Source organism: Equus quagga, chromosome 5 (genome assembly GCF_021613505.1).
Source record: "Equus quagga isolate Etosha38 chromosome 5, UCLA_HA_Equagga_1.0, whole genome shotgun sequence".
Lineage (NCBI taxonomy): Eukaryota > Metazoa > Chordata > Mammalia > Perissodactyla > Equidae > Equus > Equus quagga.
The window spans coordinates 72,300,775-72,324,398 of NC_060271.1; the positions used below are offsets into that span (position 1 = coordinate 72,300,775).

At 36.8% G+C, this 23,624-nt stretch overlaps 1 protein-coding gene across 1 annotated transcript in view; it reads right to left on the reverse strand.

Annotated features, from left to right (window-relative positions):
• CTNNA2 (catenin alpha 2) overlaps nt 1-23,624 on the reverse strand; it is a 962,660-nt gene that overhangs the window by 848,510 nt on the left and 90,526 nt on the right. Inside the window, exon 2 of the mRNA XM_046662353.1 lies at nt 22,704-22,899. Within this exon, the coding sequence (XP_046518309.1) occupies nt 22,704-22,899 (196 nt within the window). The remainder of the gene's footprint in view (nt 1-22,703; nt 22,900-23,624) is intronic.

Consider the following 23,624-nt stretch of genomic DNA (forward strand, 5'->3'; position numbering starts at 1 on the left):
TGTGTGTGTGTGTGTGTGTGTATGTTGGATGCTGTGCTTTTGTGTGCATAAAGCTTCATATTTAATACATCTCCTGAAAACACCACCAATATTCTCTTTCAAACTTTAATCCCCAAACTGAAGAAACAATACTTCCTTTTATATTTGACAATTCTAGGCATATGATGCTATTGTGGAAATTGAAAGAAATTAATTCAGAAAGTAGTTATTGAATATCTACTAAGTCTTGCTTTAAGAAAATAAGGCTGGGGGCTGGCCCCGTGGCCGAGTGGTTAAGTTCGCGCGCTGCGCTGCAGGCGGCCCAGTGTTTCATTGGTTCGAATCCTGGGCGCAGACATGGCACTGCTCATCAAACCACGCTGAGGCAGCGTCCCTCATGCCACAACTAGAAGGACCCACAACGAAGAATATGCAACTATGCACCGGGTGGCTTTAGGGAGAAAAAGGAAAAAATAAAATCTTTAAAAAAAAAAAAAAAGGAAAAAAGAAAATAAGGCTGAGTAAGGTAATGAATTCATTAAAAAAATAAGTTCCTACTAAATGCAACACATACACTGGGCATTAAAAATATACACAAATAAGAACACTCTCAGAGTTATTATAATCTGACAGAATGACAGAAGGGCAAAAATGAGAAAGTATGTAAGTAATATAATACCAAACAGGATAGAATATACACTGTTAGAGTCACAAAGTGTTAAGACTGTACAAAAAGAGAAAGATGGCATCTCACTGTGGAGATTCAGAAGTCTTTCTGGAGGTGGCCTTTAAACTACATGTTAAGGATTAGGTAGGATTTTGCCATATTCCTGTGGGAAGAAATGCTATTCCCAGCTAAAGCCAACCTTGAACGCAGAGGAGATGGGCGGATGTTCTGAAGTGCATGGTACACACTGGGATGCAGGGCTCGATCTGACTGGACAGGCAGCCTGGGAGTTAAGTAACAGCTTTAAGCATCTCACTCTCTCTTTTAAACAAAATAATCTTACTCAATGTGCATATGGAATTTATATTTTAACAAGCTCCCCAGGCAATTTTAATGCATACTGCAGTTTTAAAATCACTTAAGTAAAAGAATATTTGAAAATATAAAGTCAGGGAATGCAGCTCATTTGGATGGTTTTAGAAAAAAGTATGAGTGACTGATGTGTCTGAAAATGTCTAACAAATAGAGGAGATACTCTTTTTCTTCTCCTGTAATTTTTTAAGAAAATAAACATCATTCAACAAATGTTTATTGAGATAAACGGTGAACTAGGTATTTTCACATGTATTACCTCATTTTATCTTATTTTTATAGGAATATATTTTTGAGGATAAACTGAAAACCTGTTAAGTCATCTTGCTGAAGGATGATGAAACAAATAGCTCTGATTCTTAATTTTCAATTCTTTGGCCTAATCTCTATTGCGATGTCTAATTATTCCTCCTGTTTCTAATAAATACATTTTCTGTATACAGTAGTATACACAGTATCCTGTATCACAAGAGGTCCTCCAAGTAAAACTACCCTGTCACCACCTGGAGTTTTGGTACACATCGCTTCCTAGCTTGGTGGATCATACATAAGCCTCACTACTATCCCTTCAGCTTAAACAGATTCTGTGGTCAGCTCACGCCCTTACCTCGTGGGACCACCTTCTGGTTTTAGTCTATTGAACGGAAAAGGAAGTTTTTAGGAATGCACCAGTAAGATCCTAGTCCTAAAGTTCTAGGAAGGAGTTGTCTAAACCACTCACTCCTTTCTCCTTTTCCTGGACCACTCTTTGATTTCAAAGCCTATTCTGTAGCCTCCAGAGAACCAAGAAGGCATTTTCTGATGGGCCCTCAAACTTACCAAAGAATGCAAATTCTGTCTTTGTTTCTTATAGATGAATTAATTTTGCTCTTTACAGATGCAGTTTCATGAACTTTCATTTTCATGGTCAATTCATCAGCGCTAAGGGCTGTAAGAAACTATTCAAAACGTCAGTGATTTAACACAATAAAAGTTTATTTCTCTCTCTTGCCACAGTCCAATGAGGAACAACTGTGGGGATGTGGAGACTTGGTAATTTAAGGACCTAGATTCCTACATCCTAGAGCCTCAGAGTCTGCACTGGATTCTCTTCACCATTTAACAGGAAAGATAAAAGGTAGAGGATGGCATGGGTGTTTAGGGGCTGAGATTGGAAATGTTATACATAATATCCGTTAATATGCTACTGGCTAGAGCCCAGTCACATGGCCACAGCTAATGGCAGAGGAGGGTGGCAAGTGTAGCTTAATTTTATGCCAAGAGGAAAATGAAACAGTTTGGTGAGCAGAGTCTGCATCTGTATGCCATCAGTGTTGATAGCTGCATTACGCATTTTAATTATAAATCACTGTTTCTTCAACTGATTCATTATCAATTTAGTCTGTTGTGGGTTGTCTGAATAATGTTAACGATGCATAATTTTTCAACAGCATTTTTGGCCTAAAATTTTCAATTACTAGACTTCAATGTATGCATATGTATAAGCTGCAATTCAAATATGACTCTGCATATACTTGTTAATGTAAACGCAGAAAACATTTTTATTGGTTGAATGATACTTCATTAGTGATATGCTACCTGTAAGTCTGGGCTATTGAAATAACTGGAAACATAAGGGTAAAATAAGTAAAATCAAATTACTAAGTTATCTTTAAATTTAGAAGATATTTTTGATACATAATGTTGCTTATTAAATATAAGGTGATTTATAACTGTTGCAAACTAAAATTTATTACAAATTGCTCAATTAGTTCCTCTCCAATTTTTTATAACACTGAATTTTTCTTTGCCCAGTGGAGAGTAGGAATTGGTAGTGTAAGTTAAAGGGTCCTTTCTCCCTGCAAAGTGGGCCCACTAGAACAGTCATCCTATCGTGTAACTGTATCCCCAAGGATGCCATTGCCCATCTCGTTCTCGACCAATTTCACCATTCCTACTCTTCAAGGGAACAAGGGAGTGGATGGAGCAGGATGTTGTCTTGATTCGAGCCCTAATGCATTCCAAGTACCACACAGCCAAGAAAAGCTTTTAAACACAGCTTATATTGATTTGGTTACTTTATATTAAACAGTATAGAAAAAAGAATATCACTCCTGAAAACCCATGTTCTAGCCCTGATCCATATCGAATGAGCAATAGAATCTCATGCATCCAATGGACAATTTCTAGAAGTCAGATTCCCCATCTTTAGAATATCAGGAAAAAATATAACCTTCAAGTTCCTTTTCAGATCAAAAATTATATGACTCTTTGACTGTGGCTTTATTATAAAACAGATGGTATTATTAGATCATATGAAGTTTGATGATAACCAGCATAGAAATGGAAAAATGATCCTGCTATGCAGAGATGTTAGAAAACTATGTAAGAAATAATAAGCGGTTTAGTATTTCTCATGCATACTCTACTTCTTACCTTGCAACGCCCTTTGAAATAAAAGAGAAAGATAGCATATAAACAGACAATATTGATAGTCAAGGTGAAAAAAACATACAAGTCATAAATACCAAAATAGTTATTTTCTGGATGAAAAAGGCAATGGAGGAAAAGCTACACAGAAAGAAACTGGGGATCAAAGTGTGCAATAAATTCAAACCAATTTCTGCTGTGTGAAATAAAAATATCTGAGTCTGTGTAAGATGAATATAAAGTTGAATTATTCAACAAAACGAGAAGGAAACATAGCAATATCAATCTTATTCTACACTTGTAAGAATTGGCTTGGGCTTATAACTTTATGCCCAATGCAAATTGAAGATTATGGAGAAAATAGATACAAAATGTTAGTGCTATAGATTTGATTAAGAAGGAAAAAGAAAAGTGGGGGACCAAATTATTATCTAAATTGTCAATCACAAAACTATCAAATTACAGGACTGTTTCCAAACATTTGAAATACATAAAAACTTACCAGAATAAGACTCCAAATTACTGGGACAGGAGCATTTAGGTTAAAGTTCTAGTAAACTAATGGCTAATCCTGAAAAAAGTTTGTTCCAATCCTTGAAAGTAGTTCTAAAACACCCTGGCATGTTTGGAGTAGGAGCTATTCATTTAGAATCAAAATAAGCCACATAAAATTGTGTACATGTATGAGTTATGGATAACTAAACTTCATTAGAACTAGATTTAAGATCATTACTATTAAGCTCATATAACTGTATGTTTCAGAATTTATCTTTTTCTTGAAAGCTGGACATGGATTAGAAAGAGCAGAATAGAAAGATTTCCAATTATTTTAATGATTATATTCATTTTAACTGAGATAACATTATAAATGAAGTATAAATGTGAATTGAAGGAAGTTGATTTTTAACCAAGTCCTGCCTGAAAGATGGAAAAAGTAGGTCAATTGCCTGAAAGGCGCAAAAAGTAGGTCAATTGTCTTCAAACTATTTCTAATACTTCCTTTATCTTCATTGTTAAGCTCCAGAACACTCTATGCAGAACACATCTTATCCAGAATTGAAAACAAAACTAAAAGAAAATCATGAAATCTAGTTATCGCCCTCAGATCATGACCACTAAACAATGTAATGATTTATATTGTGAATAGTGCTACAACAAACATGGGGGTGCAGCTATTTCTTTGAAATAATGATTACATTCCCTTTGGATAAGTACCTGGAAGAGGGATTGCTGGATCATATGGTAGTTCTATTTTTAATCTTTTTAGGAACCTCCATACTGTTTTCCATAGTGGTTGTACCAATGCACATTCCCACCAATAGTGCACCAGGATTCCTTTTTCTTCCCATCCTTGCCAGCTTTTGTTATCTCCTATCTTTTTAACAGGTGTGATGTGATATCTCATTGTGGTTTTGATTTGCATTTTCCTGATGATGAGCGATGTTATGCACCTTTTCACCTACCTAATTGGTTATCTGTATGTCTTCTTTGGAAAAATGTCTATGGACACCCTATGTCCATTTTGGTTTTTTTGCCATTGAGTTGTATGAATTCCTTGTATACTTTGGATATTAACCCCTTATCAGATATATGATTTGCAAATATTATCTCCCATTTTGTAGGATGCCTTTTCATTTTGTGGATTGCCTATGTTGGATTTTGATTAATCATCCCAGACATGATTAGAATCCTGAGGAGCTTTCATTGTAACTGTGAAGGCAAAAAAAGTGCCAGGGAAGACACTAAAAAAAAAAAAAAAAAGGCGAAGATTTAAGCATTTTCAAGAAAAATACAGTCCCCTTGCAGAGGTCCTTCCTCACTCTTTTATTTCAGCATTGGGAAACAGACTATGGCATGAAAACAACCTAAATTCCATGGACAGATGAATAGATAAATAAAATGTGGTATGTATGTAAAAAAGGAAATCCTAACATTTGGGACAACATGGATGAATCCTAAGGGCATTATGCTAAGGGGAATGAGTTAGACACAGAAAGGCAAATACTGTATGATCTCACTTACATGCAGAATCTAAAAGTGCCAAACTCATAGAAACAGAGTAGATTAGTGGTTGCCAGGGGCTAAGGGGTGGAGGAAATGAGGAGATGTGGGTTAAAGGGCACAACTTCTACTTATAAGAGAAATAAGTTCTGGGGATATAATGTACAGCATGGTGACTATAGTTAACAATACTGTAGAGGCCGGCCTGGTAGCGCAGCAGTTAAGTTCGCATGCTCCACTTTGGTTGCCCATGGCTCGGCAGTTCAGATCCTGGGTGCAGACCTCTGCACTGCTTATCAAGCTATACTGTGGCAGGCATCCTACATATAAAGTAGAGGAAGATGGGCACAGATGTTAGCTCAGGGCCAATCTTCCTCAGCAAAAAAAGAGGAGGATTTGCAGTGGATGTTAGCTCAGGGCTAATCTTCCTCAAAAACAAACAAACAAACAATACTGTATTGTATATTTGAAAGTTGCTAAGAGAATCGATCTTAAATGTTCTCACCATAAAAATAACAACAACAACAACAAATTGTAATTATGTGAGGTGAAGGATGTGTTAACTAACAATATTGTGGTAAACATTTTGCAATATATATCTATATCAAATCTTTATATTGTACCTTAAACTTATACAATATTATATGTCAATTATATCTCAATAAAACTGGAAAAAAATATTTCTAAAAAACCTAACCTAACCTAGCTGAGCATATATTCAGTCTTAACACTTCTTCTTCCCTTTTTAAAAAACTAGACAAAAATATATACTTTAAAGAGATATTAGAAAACATCTCATTTGAAGATTTTGTTTCTTAGATGAGAAATTAAGACCAGAGATAAAAGTAGGCTTGCTCAGAGAAACACAGGGTAATTAATAACGAAGCTATCTTGCTTCCCTTCTCTTGAGGAAAACGAACAAAATACATTGGAGCTCTCAGGGGATTATTATACCAAGAAGAGCAACCACTTGTTATTTAGAGCTTCTGGCATGGAAAGCAGACATATTAATTATAATAGTCACATTTATATTTCAAACATCATATTTTAAATTTATTAGGTAATATTACAGATGACTGCTACTCTTTGAATGGACGCCCATAGAGAAATAGGTCAATATTTTTGGTTGTGACATTTCAGAAATTACCAAAGCAATAAGTTTATAAAACCCACAATTGGATGTAAACCAATCAGTTTTTCTTTTCTGCCTACACTAAAAGATCATATTCTAATGAATATAAATATTTAATACTTTTGGTCTTTCATCCTTTAAATACTCTCATATGAATCTCATAATGTAATTATTACAAGAAGCAACAAACTGCAGCCCATTCAAATACACTACCATTTTAATAGCTTTTAAAAAGGCAATGTTATTAAATACTTTTATGTTCTACAAAGACGATCATACTTGAGCTCAAAAATTTCATTCCATCCATGAGAGGACAGAGTACAAAGAGAAATAGCATAAATAGCGAAAATACAGTAGTTCAACAATATGTGTTAACTTACATAGCATTAATTACTTTTAGAAATTCAAGATAGAAACTCAGATTGATTTAATAGCACTAACAAATTTGAGTTATTCTTTGGTTGTTAAAAGTATTTTTGAAAAGTATAACATAAGTCACGCCAACAGTTTATTAAATCCTTATGATCATTCATATTGAAACGATAAGAAATATGAACCTAAAACATGACTTAACTGAAAATGGAACAATTATCTAAATATTTGCTTAAAATGTACAGCTTTTCAGCCTATCTTCTAGTTTCATAAAGGAAAAATCACACCTTTAAAAGCAACTGAATATTCACATATTCAGTTTGAAAAATGCTCCATGTTTTCTCAAATTCTTTCATTCTCGCATTTATCTAAATCTTATAGTTTTATGGATTACATAGCACTGGCATTATTATTTGACAAACAAGAATTCTGATGCAAAATGGCTGATTTGCACCATGTCATACAAGTGGCAGAACTGAATCTCCACTATCCCCCAGAAGCACCTGTGGAAAACCACAGGCGACTTCCCTCTTTGGCATCTACAACACCACAGCTTACACTTAGTAGGTTTAAGGTTTTTTGAGAGAAATTCAGCACCAAGTGTCAATCTATTTCCAAAAGCAAGTTCATATACACTGCATAACATAGAGGTTTAGGAAAAAATATATGCACTCTCATCTGTACATAACTGTTTCAAATTCACAAAGAATCATTGATCAACCATGACCCATTGTGATGGTTAGTTTAACATATCAACTTGGCCGGCCTAGAGTACACAGTCACTTAATGAAGCACTAATATAAGTGCTGCTGTCAAGGTATTTTGTAGATGTGGTTGAAATCTATAATCAGTTTACTTTAAGTAAAGGAGATTACCCTTGATAAGTGTGCGGGCCTCATCCAATCAGTTGGAAGGCCTTAAAAGCAAATGCCAAGAATTGCCAAAGGAGAAGACATTCTGCCTGGAGCCCGCAGGACGGACTCCTGCCTGAGTTTTCAGTCTGCTAGCCTGCCCTAGTTGCTAGCTCCCACCGTCACATGAACCAATTCCTTAAAATAAATCTCTTCATGTATGTACAGATATATCCCATTGGTTCTGTTTCTCTGGAGAACTCTGACTCATACACCTATCTTTTCTTTTAGTTGGCTTATAGATCCAAAAAAAGAGAAAAGATTATAGTTCCTACTTTGTTCTTCATGGAGGGGTTAGGAAAGGCCTTTCTGCACAAGTGTTTTAAATTAGCACTTATATAATGCTTACTGAGGTCAGTCACTGATTTAAGTACCTTGCCTATATTAACAACTACCCCAGAAGATAGGTACTATTATTATTGCCACTTTACAGATGATGAGACTGAAGTCTATGGGAGACTATGTGATTTGTTTAACATCACACAGTTAGTAAATATTGCAGTCAGATTTTGAATGCAGGCTGTCTAGTTCCATAATGAGTGCTCTTAATGACTATGCCATACTGCCTTAAAATGGATGGATTTCAGATATATTTTACAGTTAGGCTAACAAAATTAAATTATAGCTTTAGGTGTGAGAAATGAGGGGAATAAAAGGAATAATGTATATTGCATGCTATTGACTTAAGCAACTAGGTTGTCAGTCCCATTCCTAAATGGGGGAGAAAATGAAGGAGGGCATATTTGAGTTTGAGTGGCAGCAACATCACATAGATTTCTCCACAGCTAAAGCCCAGAGGTAAAAATTTTGGAGATGACTGATAGAGAACAAAAGAAAGTTCAGGCTCTGTGACATTCCAATATTTAGAATTCTAAGAAGACATGAGACCAGCAAGAGGAAGGAGGAAAAGGCGGTATCATAGAAGCCAAGAGCAGTGAGAAAAAGGAGGGGCCTAGGCGCAAGGGGTGGTTCTCAACTCCATGTGACACTACTGAGGGGTTGAGCAAAGAGGCAGAGAAAGAAATGGCCAGATATGACCAACAGCTGAACCCAATGACTCAGACCAGAGCAGCTTCCACGGAGTGGTTGGCCTGAAAGCCAGAATGGTATGGTTGAGAAAAGGACCATTCATATGTAGCAAATTTATTTTAAAAACTCATGGGAAATAGATTTGTGATAGAGCAAATATAGCAAAATGTTGACAGATTTCGGTGGTGGTTTTGCAGGTACAGGAATTCCCAGTAAAATTGTGTCAAGTTTGCTGTACATCCAAAAATTTTCATAATAAAATGATGGGGGAAATGCGTGGGAAATATGAACACAAAATTCAGGACTGTGGTTCCCTGGTCAAGGCTGGACAGTAGGAGCTGGGAGGGAAAGAAATTCAGCCATTGAGGAGTAAGCAGGCAGCTTCCACTGCACTGGCAACGTTTTATTTCTTATGCAGAGGGGTCTACATACTGGTATTCTTGTTTTCCTCATGTTATTCTGTATACTTTATATTGCCCAATAAGAAGAAGATAAAGGGACTGTGGGGTAAGGAAATTGAACAAGTAAGTGTGGATTATTCTTTGAAAACTTTTGTTTAAAAGAAGCAGAAAAACAAGGCAGTTGTTGGAGGGGATTTGCAATTAGACAGGGTTCTCTGTTTGTTTTACCATATCACATATTTGCATGCTGTTTGGACTGTTCCAGTAGAAAGGAAGAAGCTGATAATTCCAGAGTGGGATGATCACCCAGTGTAGTCCTCCAAAAGGTGACAGGGAAAGGGACCAAGAGTTCCAGTAGAGGGACCAGCTTTTGGGAGAAGAAGTAGCTCTTCATTCTTTTTTGACCCATGGGAATGCAAGACTAGGTTAGCAGGCATGGACTCTTGGTTTAAAAAGAGGTCATTCACCCCGTGCCTTTTCTATCTGCCCTTTTCTCTCCTTTTTAACCAGAAGTTTATGATCATCTTCTAAGGAGTAAGATGTCTGCTTAGCATTGCAATGCTGGGGTGGCATCTCCATAATTTACTGTAAGGTCTGATTTTTCCATATTGCCTGTATCAGTCCAGAGGGCCGGTCCTCTGGGACCTTATATTAGCATGCACTTAACAAGATCCAGCATGATTTTTAGAAGCATTTTGCCTTGCGTCATTTATTTTATTTTCAAAAGTAGAACGCCATCTAAAAGCATGCTTACTCAGTCTCAGTTTCAGAGGGGTCCACTGATAATGAAGATGGCCTGGGCTGCGTCAAGTTGCTGGCATATATCATAATTAGAGGTGCATCAGCGAATCAGCTTCATCTTGGACAATCTTATCCCGTTGTTATTCAAGATGTTTTTGTCAAATGCATTTTTTGATTGAATTACAGACTTAGCTATTAGAGAGGAAATTCTTGATAACCAGGTTTCTTTATCTTTATGTGGTACTGTAGAATATTTCCTTTCACGCATGGCTGGGAAGAGATGTTTGGTTTAAGAAATTTCCTTTAAAACAGGTGAATTTCAAATAAAATGAAAATGATTTAGTGATCTACCTGAAAAATTTTATTTCGTAATTAAAAAAATCATAGTCCTAAACTTTATATTTACAACTGGTCTGCTAGAAAGTATAAGAGCTCAATTTGTTACCCAGTTGTGGCGAGTACAGTAACAATGATGATAATGATAAAGTCAGTGGCCACCAGGGTTTTAGAGCCCGCAGTGTGCTAGGTCCTGTGCTAAGCACTTTAAATCTGCGCTCCACAGTAGCCCCAAAAGTGTATGTATGATTAGCTGCACTCAACGCATGTAGACCCTGGTGCAGAGAGGATAAGTACCTTGCCTAAGTCACACAGCACATGCAGCCTGAAAATCGCAGAGTTGGAATTTAAACCTGGGTCCACTGCAAAGCTGCCCTCCCCCATCATGCTCCTCCTGACACTTTGCCCACCCTGGGATGGATAAGGACACAGGCTTGCCTGGGCACTAATGCATATGCACCTTAGCCACTTTCCTGGCTTTTCTCCAGTCTCTGACCTTGTCTTCTTTCTTCTTTTCCAAGGATTTCTATTTTCCTTCTTACTGTGTTTTGTATATCCTTGTAAGCCTCTTTAAATCTTTTCTGTGAAAGGCATGAATGGTTTTACTTAGGCTGACAAGTTTGGACCTCAATAAAGGGTATTAAAGGAAACAGTCCTGAATTGGCAATCCTCTAAACTAGGTTTTTCATTTTATTCATATGGATATATATAGTTTACTACTCTTAGCAAGTCAGTTTAAGAATAAGAATATTTCAGCATTCACATTATGTTTCTTCTTGCCATTTTTGCCAAGCACATCAACAGAAGGGCTTGTTATTATGTTTTTTTACTATTGTGTTCAGCTCAATTAGTAACGTATGAATGTCGATTAATTAATTGTGACAAATGTACCATAATAACGTTAGATGTTAATAAAAAGGGAAACTGAATGTAGGGTATATGGGAATTTTCTGTACTATCTTTACAAATTTTCTATAAATCTAAAATTATTCTAAAATAAAAAGTTTATTTAAAAAACAGACATGCTTAGGTGACTTTTATAGACGTGAGTTTTAAAATCAGTGGGGTAAATACCTAGGACTAAGATTGATGGGTTGTATGATAATTCTTTTTTTTTTTTAATTGGCCTTGAGCAAACATCTGTTGTCAATCTTCTTTTGTGTTTTTTTTTCTTCTTCTCCCCAAAGCCCCCCAGTACATACTTGTATATTCTAGCTGTAGGTCCTTCTAGTTCTGCTATGTGGGACGCTGCCTCTGCCTGGCTTGATGAACGGTGCCATGTCTGCACCCAGGATCTGAATGAGCATAACCCTGGGCTGCCCAAGCAGAGCATGCAAACGTAACCACTTGGCCATGGGACCGGCTCCAGTATGGTAATTCTATGTTTAGTTTTATTAAAAAACTGCAGAACTGTTTTCCCCAAAAGCGGCTATATCATTTTGCATCTGAATGAATAAAAGTTCTTGCTGTTCCACATCTTTGCCAGCATTTGGTGTTGTCAATTTCAGGGATTTTTATCGATTCTGGTAGGCATATAATGAAATCTCTTTGTTTCCAGCTGCCTAATGACAAAACAGGTTGGATATTTTTTCATATGCTTGTTTGCCATCTGTATATCTTTTTCGATGAGGTGTCTATTCAGGTCTTTTGCCAATTTTTGAATCTAGTGGTTCCTTTTCTTACTGTTGAATTCTAAGAGTCCTTTATATATTTTGAATACAGGTCCTTATCAGATATGTGACTTAAAAATATATTCTCTCAGTCTATGGCTTGTCTTCATTCTCTTAGAATTGTCTTTCACAGAGAAAAAGGTTTTAATTTGAAGTTCAACTTACCAGTTTTATCTCTCATGCGTGATGCTTTCGGTGGTTCCATTTTTAAATCACACTTCTATAGCCTGAAATCATCTTCCTGCTTAATTTTTAACTTATTAATTGTCTGTTTCATACCAGAATGTAATAGTCCTATAGGCAGGGGATGTCTGTTTTCTTTCTTCTATATTCTTTATTCCCAGCCCCAAAAATAGTACATGTGCATAGTAGATACTTAATAAATATTTGTTGAATTAAGTAGTCAATTAATATACACAGAGATCTTTCAGCATCAATTTTATCTTATATAAAATATGAATAACAATACTTCAAATGACTAAGAGAATGACAGTGAGAAAATATATGCAAAGTGTCTCACAAATGAAGTGGAAACCACTAAACAGAAGCTATTGTTTTTAATATTCTTGCTGAAAGATTACAGATTTTCAAAAGCTAAGGGCTCCAGAAAGAGGGGGTCAGATGAAAGAACAATCTGCTCTTATCTCCCAATATGTGGCAACAAGGGCCATACACAGGGATACAGGTTGACTTCGTATATTCCTAGTCCCTCAGCTAGTACAAACTTTGGCATATAAATGTATTTTATTTAATAAACTATTCAACAGTTAAAACTACTGTAAATGTTAAAATCTGCGTTAAGATGAATCCTAAGGTGTATGGCATTTTCACATTTACGTATTATTTTCTTCCTGATATTTTTACATCAAACCTTTTTTAATCTTTTTTGTTACTGTATGTATCTCCAGGTTTTTTTGTATTTTTCTTAACTTCTGCTATCAAAGCTTTTGAAAATTAATTTCACTCCTGGATAGAATTCTTTTCAATGGGAAAAAATACTTAAACTAATTAAAGATAAGGTGGATAAAGATGTAATAAGCTTAGGCTATTAGGGATTCTCTGACTTTGGAAGCATAAGACTCACTGGGGTATTTTCTGGAAATAAAGATTCCCAGTGGTACCCCAGCCATACTGAATCTAGATTAGTGGCTAGGCCCCAGGAATTTCCATTTTTATGGACACCTCCCATTCTCACCCAGGTGATTCTGAACCAGGTTGTCTGTAAACTTCACTCTGAGAAACACGTGTGAAAGAAGCCTCTATAAAGAAGAGAAGGGGGTGCCATGGGAGGGACAGTGAGCCTCAGTGGATGGACACAGCAGAGCATCAGATCTCTGACTCTGCTGCATTCTGAGACTGAAGGGACACTTGCTATTCCAACTACAAGGTCTGCCCTTGATTGCTCTAATAAATGGACACTTTATTATATTACTTGAATGATATTATTTTAAAAGTAATGGAACTACCCTCAGCATAGTCCAGGCTCAAAGAAGTAAGACCTGAAGAGAGAAATAAGTTCTCGTTCTCTCGCTTAACTAGGATTTGCCTCTCAAGGCCCCATTTTCTGTCCTAGAATTCTCTTCTTTTCTGAAGTTTCCTTCCCTCTTTCATTGGAGTCCTGCTCCTCTAGCCCTCTAACCATACAGGTGTGAAACCTCACCCTATGACCAATAGGACCCCACATCAGAACAGAGTAACATATCATCCATACAAGGGTACTCAGGCAGCAGCACAGCACAGAAAAGGAAGCTCAATATTTCTAGGAGACTCAAGCATTCAAGATATGAAGAGTTAGAAGCATAAAGCAAGGGGTACTTGAGAAACAGAACGAGCAGAGGAACATCAGAATCCTTGCAGTACCATCAGCTCTCCTTTTGCCTCTGACCAAATCTCCATTGGGGAGTTCAACAGTTGATATTAACCGGGGTTTCTATTGGACCAGCTCACTCCACCAACAACACACCCCAACACCAAAGGGGGTGAGGAAAAAGAAAGCTACTGTGTCATCAGGTCATCAGCAAAGGTTTATCTCTCCTCAGAGATGTGAGGACACCTTTCTGTCTCCCTCTACTACTTTTTCTTGGTCTTGTTCTGTCTCTGCCCATCGGTCATCAGTTACTCAAAAAACAATGATTGGGCAAAATAATAATAATATGGAATTAGTTGATATCACCATATCACTCCACATTTGAGGTTGTGTCCAAACAAAGAAAAGCCCAAACAAGCAATGGATGGTTTGACTATCTCTTTGATATAGGAAATGGTTCCATGAAGAGGCCACCTCTTTTACCTGTATCTTATTGTCACTTTGCTCCATGAGATTCCTGTTAAAATAGATTTAGGGTCATGTACATCTCTGTCTACACCCTAGCCTGTCATATCGTGTTGGCTGGGCCATGTCTTAACTGTTTTGACTCATCATTGCCCAGAGAGTAGGCAATTAGAGAAGGCTGTTGACGGAAGATAGGAAACCCAAGCAACTGTTCCATGGCTTAAGAGGGTGTGGAAACATAACAATGGAATGTCATAGAACCAACTGCTGTGTTACACTAGGAAATGGATCTGCTTACTGAGCAAACATGAAGAACAGTGCCTATCTTTCAAAGGAAAGCTTTTGGATCTACTTCAAATCTAAGAAAATTGACAAAGAAAATATGTGAGCATCCCATTGCTAGCAGATGCTGTTACACACCAAATAAACAAATTAAATAAAAAATTCTTAGACAATTAAGTCTTATAAATTGGCCTTTTTAGCTACATCCAACAAAGGAGTAATAGTCAGTTGTACTCAATAAATCCCTTGAAACGTATGAGAAACCTATGCAGATTCCAGCAACAGACAAAAAATGTAAAAACATCTACAACAGTGGTCAAATATCAGATATCCACGGTTCATTAAAACGACATCCTCTTTTGTTCAAAATAATTGAGATCATTTCATCCAATCTGTTTTAGTTCTCACGTTTCCTATAAAACTCATTGTTGTGTACATCTTTTCTCCTTTCCAGTTTTCTAGATAAAGAAAAGTGTCATCTGCACCACCTCATCCAACCAATCTGAGCTTCTTCCCTTTGTGTCTGCAATTGCTCTCACCAGTGGCTCCCTCTCTTGATATATGCAATGATACTTCTGATTTGAGCTAAACAAAATAAACAAGCAAGCAGACAAACCATCATATTCTTTGCTTGAAGTTTTCTCCACTTCCTCTTCTACTTCTCCCCTTCCATTCTGTGACAATATTCTGAATCATGCATTAAGTCCTCACTATGTTCCAGGCACTGTGCCAGGCTCCAGAGATATGCAAAATAATGTTAACGCATGGTCCCTCAGTTGAATCTCAGACTATCTGCAGGGGCAGGAAGAAATATGTGCAGCATATAGTGCAAGGATGACCACAGAAGGGTATGGTTAGCTTTCCTGCCTACATCCTTTACTTCACCATATACTCCATTCTTTTAGCATCTACTCTTTCTTTTTATTTAGTTATTGTCCTTGCAGCTTACTGAAAATGCACTTTTAAGTATAATTAGTGACACTTTCCCAACAAAATCTGAGGCATTTTCTCATTATTCATTCCCCGTGATCTAGAAGAATTTGACATGATTGCAACAACTTTCTAGAGTCTAGACTGATCACTGTCTCCTTTGCAAAATCAGGATTTCAGGATTCTGTACTCTTTGCTCTCTGGTCACATTTGAGGGCATGTCTTCCCTATGTAATTTATTTCTATTCCATCTTCTAATCCTCATTCAGCCTTTGTTCCAAAACCAAACCTACATCCTTCTACTCTTCTCTATTAGCAAGTACTCAAAGAAAGCTCTGTGTCTGAAAGCTTCATTTACCAACTCCAAAGACATCCAAGTTTCTCTGTTTCCCCAAAGTTCCATTCCCATAGCATTAACCTGCTATGCAGTTCTCCTCACTCATCAATATTTGAAATCAAATCAGTCCTCTCTCCCCACTCCTGTCACCTCTTAAGATGCCCCAATTAAGTTGTCGAGGGTCAAAAACTTAGAATAAATGTTGACTCTTGTCTCTTCCCTTCAATAAGTGGCAAATCTTTTATTCTTTTTTGCAGTGCCTGTAACATCTAGTTTCTTACTTTTGTTCCTATTGCCACCAGCCCAATCCCTAGACACTCAAAGTATTTTGTTTTGTTTTGTTTTCTCTACAATATTATAACAACACCTAAGCAATCTGAGTCCAGTCATTCTCTGATTTAGTCAACTTTTCATGAAGTTGCCAAATTAATCTTTCTAAAATATCACTTAAATGGGTAGAAATCAACCAGCTTACTTTCTTCCTCACTTCCTTCCTTCCTGTCTTTCTTTCATCATGTTGTCTATGCACAGCCTAGTTTCTGAACTTTTCACAGTCTGGTTCCTTCCCATCATTTTATCACACTTTCTGCCTAAATATGAACCTGCTCATCAAATCAGGGCTTCTCAATCCATCCTCCAATCACCAATGACATTTTTATGTCTTTGACTTGAAAATTAATTGCTTAAAACTGAAATGCATACCTCACTATCTTTCACAAATGTTTAATCAATACTCAACTTAAATATCACTTCCTTCTTGCTAATTCCAGCTACCTGCCTTGCTTTTCTAATAACTTAAATATTTAACTGCCGTATAGATTTGGCTCCCTAGTACATACTTAATACATACCCTGAGTGCTTACAGAATGTCAGGCAACCTAAGACATCATTTAACATAGGATATTTTTATCGAGAACATTTTAATATAGAATATCAAGTTGTTTCTCCTATGTAAGTCTTACCTATTTACTTTTAAGTAAACTATAAGCTCAAAAACCTTGCACAACGACTGGCTGCCATCAGCTGCCTAATGCGAAACACTAGTTAATTAATGTGGATTGATGAGTCATCCAAGTGCGTCTGATGGGCAAGAAGTGGATTAGTCTGTTTCTTCTCAAATTGGCTGCACAATGGAACCACCTGGGGACCTTTAAAAACCTTGCTGCCTGGGTCCCACCCCAGAGCTTCTGACTTAAATGATAAGGACTGAGGCCTGGATAGGAAGAGTTTCAGAAGCTTCCCAGGTGATTCTAATATTCACTAAAGTTTGAGAACCCCTAGATTAGTCCACAGTTCAGATAAAGAGTTTTCAACCTGGGAAGATCTCAGTGGTAAACATTAGAAATGTTTTGGCATTCTTTGTCCTAAGCTTTCCTTGGCTCAGGGCCTCAATATAAAGACCTGATTGAATAACTCCCTTTGCATTCCTCATTAGGAGCTTTTCTGTGTGTGGTTCACTGGTTGCACAACTATCCAATCATAGTTTGCTGGGACCACTTACAACTACCATCAACACTAAGCTATACTGAGCTACTCAATCCCCTTCTGGGAGACCACTAGATGCTGATCCAGCTCTCCAGCATCCTGCTTGGAAGGGCCCAGGATTGCTCACTAATAGGAGGGAGAGCTATTGCCATATGGAGTACAGATTGATTTAATAAACTGTAAGTAATAAATCTATTCTGACACCTAAATAACAATTAAGATTTTTTTTTAGTCCCTTGTGACTTCATTATGTAAAACAACCCAATGAAGCGAACACAATTATTGTCTGTATTTGAAAAGTAGAGAAGCTGAAAGTGGTTAAGTGATTTAGCTTAAATCAGATAGTTATTGGCCAAAGTAACATTAGAAGTCAGATATCTTAATCAAACATGCAATGCTATGCTGACTTCACATGTAAGCCTCGTTCCTGAATATCACCTGCCATGTGCTAGAGCACCATGCTAGGTGATTTAGGAGTAGAAAGAAATACATACACATCATCGCTCCTATCCTGATGAAGTTTCAACTTAAATTAGGAAGACAATATATGTATGTAATTAATGTAGCTATGATAAAACAGATACACACACACACTTTTGACCAAATATTCCATCTTTACCTACGTCTAAAATATCAGAGTTCTAAGTTTAGAGTATAATGATTTTTCTTCTTTATATATATTTTGATAATTTATTTTTGTTTCTTGTTTCTAACATAAATGCTATCATAAACCTACTCAAATAATTTTTATGCAGGTTATAACCTAAAAGTAGAGAAAAATCTTCTACTGAAATATTCTAGGGTAAAAATATTGTCACCACTCATACTGAGCACTTTAAAAAATCTGGCATGCTGCCTAGGATTAAAAGAGAAAATATATTTTTTAATTGATAAACTCAAACAACACTAAGTTTAACCATACGAGATACAGTAATGACATGGTTAAATAGACAATTTCATATATAATCTTGTCAGATTACAATAATTATAATCATGAATGTTGCAAAACTTCAAAAGAACAAAAATAAATGGTTCTATATTAAAAATCTGAAAATGGACATCTATAATATTAAAACTTCTGGCATTTATTCATGCTGAAAATGTTTTTCAAAAAGTGACAATATTTTTGATCATTTGATTTAAGAAAGCAAAAACAACTCAATAGGAAAAGATCATCCCTAATAGATTTAATTCCTAAACCACATATCATTTAATAAGTAAGCACATGTGGATACTGGAGCCACTTTAAAGGAGGAAATTCTTTCTAAGTGTGAGTCTCCGTAACTGCTGAATACCATCTTACACATTAGAACGTAGATCTCTATGATGGAAGGAAAGATACTATGTTTTAAAGTTTCCAATAACTAAATACACCTGCCCTATACTTCATGCATTCCCCTCAAGCTCCTTTCTCCCCATCTCCCTGAAAATCAACTCAGGCTCTCATTTGTAAATAAAATTTGGCTAACGGGCAAACAGGAAACTTGGGCAAAGCCAGACAGGCTAAGGAGATGACACAATCAAGAACTGAGCTGGAGCAGGAGGAGAAAGCAGGTAAGAGAGCCTGCGGGCCCAGAACTGGAAGGCGGGCCCGAGGAGTCTGTTGTTAGGGAGCAGGGGCACCTCTCACACAAGACAGGCATCTGAAGTGTATTTGAGAGTGGGAGATATTTGAGAATGAGAGAAACAGAAAAGAGAATTTAGGTGCTTTTGCTAGTAAAATTTTTGTTATTTTGCATACTATAGCAATATTTCCTTGAATTTGACCTGGTCAGAAAAAGGGACATGTGGCAGTTGAGCTTTATACAGGTAACAGAGGCATCATTTTTCTGTAACAAGAATTGGATAATATGGAGGAAGTTTAAAATATGTTCTATAAGAGCAACCACCGTAAGCTGTCTTAAATTAACGTCTTTAAAATTTATCACTCTGATACTCCTAAGACAGTCTGGCCAAAAATTGTGTTGGTTTTTCTATTACATCCAAAAAACACCATTTCATATAAGCTTCAAGAAAAGTGAAATAATGTCTATAGAAGGTGTGGAAACTAACTTGCAAGGAAAAAATAAGCCAAGAGGTTACAGAGGAAACTAAACGGGAAAAAGTATCACCACTAAAGACAAATGCTTGGAGAAAGTGGCCGAGGGACCAATCAATCAAAACTCTCTCCACCTGGGATAGGTTCACTATCTTGAGTGCAGTGATGGTTTCACAGGGTATACATTTGTCAGAAACCAAATTGCACATTTTAAATGTGTGCAATTTATTATATGTCAGTCAACCTAAAAAAAAGAAAAAGAAAAAAAAACTATCTAGGCTAAAGGAGCATAAAAACAAAAAAGTGTCCATCTTCAATTCAGAAGGAACACCAGTTTTCAATAGCACTTAAATACTTGGAAGATTCTACATTGCTAAAACACATACACAAATATACTCTGTCCACATTACATGAAATATGTAAAGTTTAATATGTCAAATTGAAGAAATGATTTACATTAGTATAATGTAAATGAAATTAACCATGGGGGAAGAAGCAGGTGGGAAAGAAGATGGCAGTATGAAGAATGGTGGCTATTGGCGTGTGAAGACGGCTGGCATTTCCAGGGACTAAATATCCATCTGTGAATTTAAAAAGTGGTAGGTTTGCGAGAAAAATGGGGATAGAATGTTTATTCATCTAATTATTCATTCATCCAACAAATATTTACTGAAGTCTTGTGAGTGCTAGGCATTGCAAATCAATGATCAGCAAAAGAGACATGGTGTGGTCTCTACCTTCATTCATTTATAGTCTGGCAGAGAAGAAAGCTATCCGTCAAGTCACCTCACAAATATTAAATTATCCTGTGGAAAGTGCCAAGGAAAAGATTCATGACAAGTATGACAGGAGTGTCAGGGAAGGTTTCCTGGGAAGGTGTTCTTTGAGCTGATATATGCAGAATGAGTCATCCTTAATTGTGTGAAAGGAAACAGCATCTATAAAGGTCCTGGGGCAGGTAAAACATAGTGCTTTTGAATAACTGAGACAGGAATTGGCTCACTTAGATATTTAGGAGTTAAAATCTATGAGATTTTGTAATAGATTGTATTTGGAAGGACAGGGAAATAACAAACATGATACCAAGATTTCTGCTAGTGTAACTGGATACATACCTGTGGCATTCACTGAGATAGGAAAAGCAGGATGGAGGCCACGCTGGGGGCTAGGTTTCTGTCCTGATTTCATGGTGCCTTAGAATTTTCAAATAAAGTTGCTGAACAAGACTACATCAAAATGAAAAACTTCTGTGTATCAAAAGATACAATTGGGGTCAGCCTGGTGGCAGAGTGGTTAAGTTCAGGTACTCCAATTCAGCAGCCTGGGGTTCCCAGGTTCAGATACCCAGGGTGGACCTACACACTGCTCATCAAGCCATACTGTGGTGGAGTCCCACACACGAAATAGAAGAAGACTGGCACAGATGTTAGCTCAGGGACAATCTTACCCAAGCAAATCTTCTTCTTTTTGCTTGAGGAAAGAAGATTGGCAATAGATGTTAGCTTGGGGCCAATCTTCTTCACCAAAAACAAACAAACAAACAAACAAAAGATACAATCAACAGAGTCAAAAGGTAACATAAAGAATGGGAGTAAATATTTCAAAAACAGTATCTGGTAAGGGGTTAACATCCAGAATATATAAAGAACTCTTACAATTCAATAACAACAATAAACAAATAACCTGATTTAAAAATAAGCAAAGGAGTTGAACAGACATTTCTCCAAAGAACACATAAATATGGCCAAAAGCATATGAAAAGATGCTCAGTATAACTACTCATTAGAGAAATGCAAATCAAAACCACAATGAGATATCACCTCACACCCACTATGATGACTATTATAAAAAAAGAAAAAAATTCAACAGAAAATAACAAGTATTGGCAAGGATGTGAAGAAACTGGAAACTTTGAGCACTGTTAGTGGAAGTGTAAAACGGTGCAGCTGCTATGGGAAACAATATGGAGGTTCCTCAAAAAATTAAAAACAGAATCATCTTATGATCCAGCTGCACTACCTCTGGGTGTATATCCAAAAGAATTGAAAGCCCGGTCATGAAGAGATATTTGTACACTCATGTTCATAGCAGAATTACTGACAAGCTAAAAGGTAGAAGGAATACAAATGTCCATCAATGGATGAATGGATAAAGAAAATGTGGTATATATACACAATAGAAGATTATTCAGCCCTAAAAATAAAGGACATTTTGACACATGCTACAACATGGATGAACCTTGAGGACATTACGCCCAGTGAAATAATCCAGTCACAAAAAGACAAACCCTGTATAATTCCACTTATATGAGGTATCTAGAGTAGTAAAACATAGAAAAAGAAAGTAGAATGGTGGTTGTCAGGAGCTGGGGGAGGTGTAAATAGGTAGTTGTTGTTTAACAGGTATAGAGTGTCAGTTTTGCAAGACAGAGTTCTAGAGATTGGCTACTCAATAATGTGAATATGTTTTATCTTACTGAACCGTTTACTTAAAAATGGTTAAGATGGGGCTGGCCCGGTGGTGCAGCAGTTAAGTGCGCATGTTCCGCTTTGGCAGCCCAGGGTTCGCCATTTCGGATCCCAGGTGTGGACATGGCACCGCTCGACAAGCCATGCTGTGGCAGTTGTCCCACATATAAAGTAGAGGAAGATGGGCATGGATGTTAGCTCAGGGCCAGCCTTCCTGAGCAAAAAGAGGAGGATTGGCAGCAGATGTTAGCTCAGGGCTAATCTTCCTCAAAAAAAAAAAAAGGTTAAGATGATATATTTTATGTTAGGTGTATTTTACCAAAATTAAAAAATTTTAAATATGCTGAATAAAAAGCCTTATAGCTGACTAGCCAGCTATATAACTGGTTGATCGATTGACAACTAGCTAGCTAACTAGATTTTTGAGGAAAGCTGTAAACAAAATATATAAATTTGGGGATCATACACAGTAACAATAATTTTATTACATTGCTTTACATTCTTCTCCTCCCTTCATCCTTAAAATCCTGGGTTTTCAACGACTCTATAAGTACGGGGCATTCTCATCCTATCCTCCCTAAAAGCTTGAGTTTGGCACAAGAGTCTGTTTTTATCCACCAAGAGAAAACAACTTGAAGATCTGGAGTTAACAGAGGACATGGAGTGTTTGTATCTGGGCTATACTGCCACCATAAAAACATCTCTATTTGCCTATGCACTTAATGCCAGCACACATTAAAAATGAAAAGTATAGATAGAAAGGGAAAAAGAATAGACCACTCCTTTGAGCAAATATGCATTCATTCTAGAGAAAAATATCATTATTTGCACATGACTATACATTCCCCTTGAACACTATGCTTCTGCCTACCTTGTTTACGCACATCCTCCACAGCAGCAACCAATTCTTCTTTGAGGTCTTGACTCTCCTTAGCGATCTGTTCACCCTTCTCCAGGAAGTTCTGAGTGGCTTGCTCTACAGATGCAGCCAGTACATGGGCTTTCTTTGACCTCCCTTTCTTTTTACCAGAGGGGCCTTTATTGCTTGTGTTGACAAGGGTCGTCACCTTAAATATAAAAGAACAAGTGTAAAATTACTCTACACAACTGCCTAGTAATAACATAGTATCATCTCATAATTTTTAAGTACTCCTTGTTTATTAAAGCAGGAATGCACATCATATAGACTCGTCTTAAAGAAAAAGTAGAATTATGTGGATTAGCATATAAACTAACAGGCATTTATTTCATGTTGAAAAGAAAAAGCATGTGAATTAAGTAAGAAGAGCAGACTTGCCAGAAGCTGAGTTTCCAGTTCACCAGAGGTTGTGCTTTCACAGATTGACAAGTCCAGTGCTAGCTGGAGTAACCAGCTTCAGGGAGGAAAGAAAATAAAATAAAACGTGGAATTGCCATTGAGCACTGAGTTAGGAGAAGTAATACCCAGTCCTTAGGCCAAAGGTCTGCACCAAGGTGAATGAGAACTTAACAGTGGGCCATCAACACTCATCACAGAAGCGTCACTTACCAAGGACTCCTGAAGAATTTTGCCACTTGTGATTTCATCTTATAAAAACAAAATGTAAATTTGATCTGAAGGAACTGAATGATTCAGTCTCAACATTTGGTTAACCTGCTAAAATTTCCAGAATTGAAATTAAATGTGCATTATCACTTTTTTCTAAGTATCATATTTTGGATGCATATCTCAGCTGCCAAACTTCTTTGAACACTATATGTAGAGCTATTTAATCTGCTAACAAAGCTTTTAATATCTTTTAAACAACTTTTT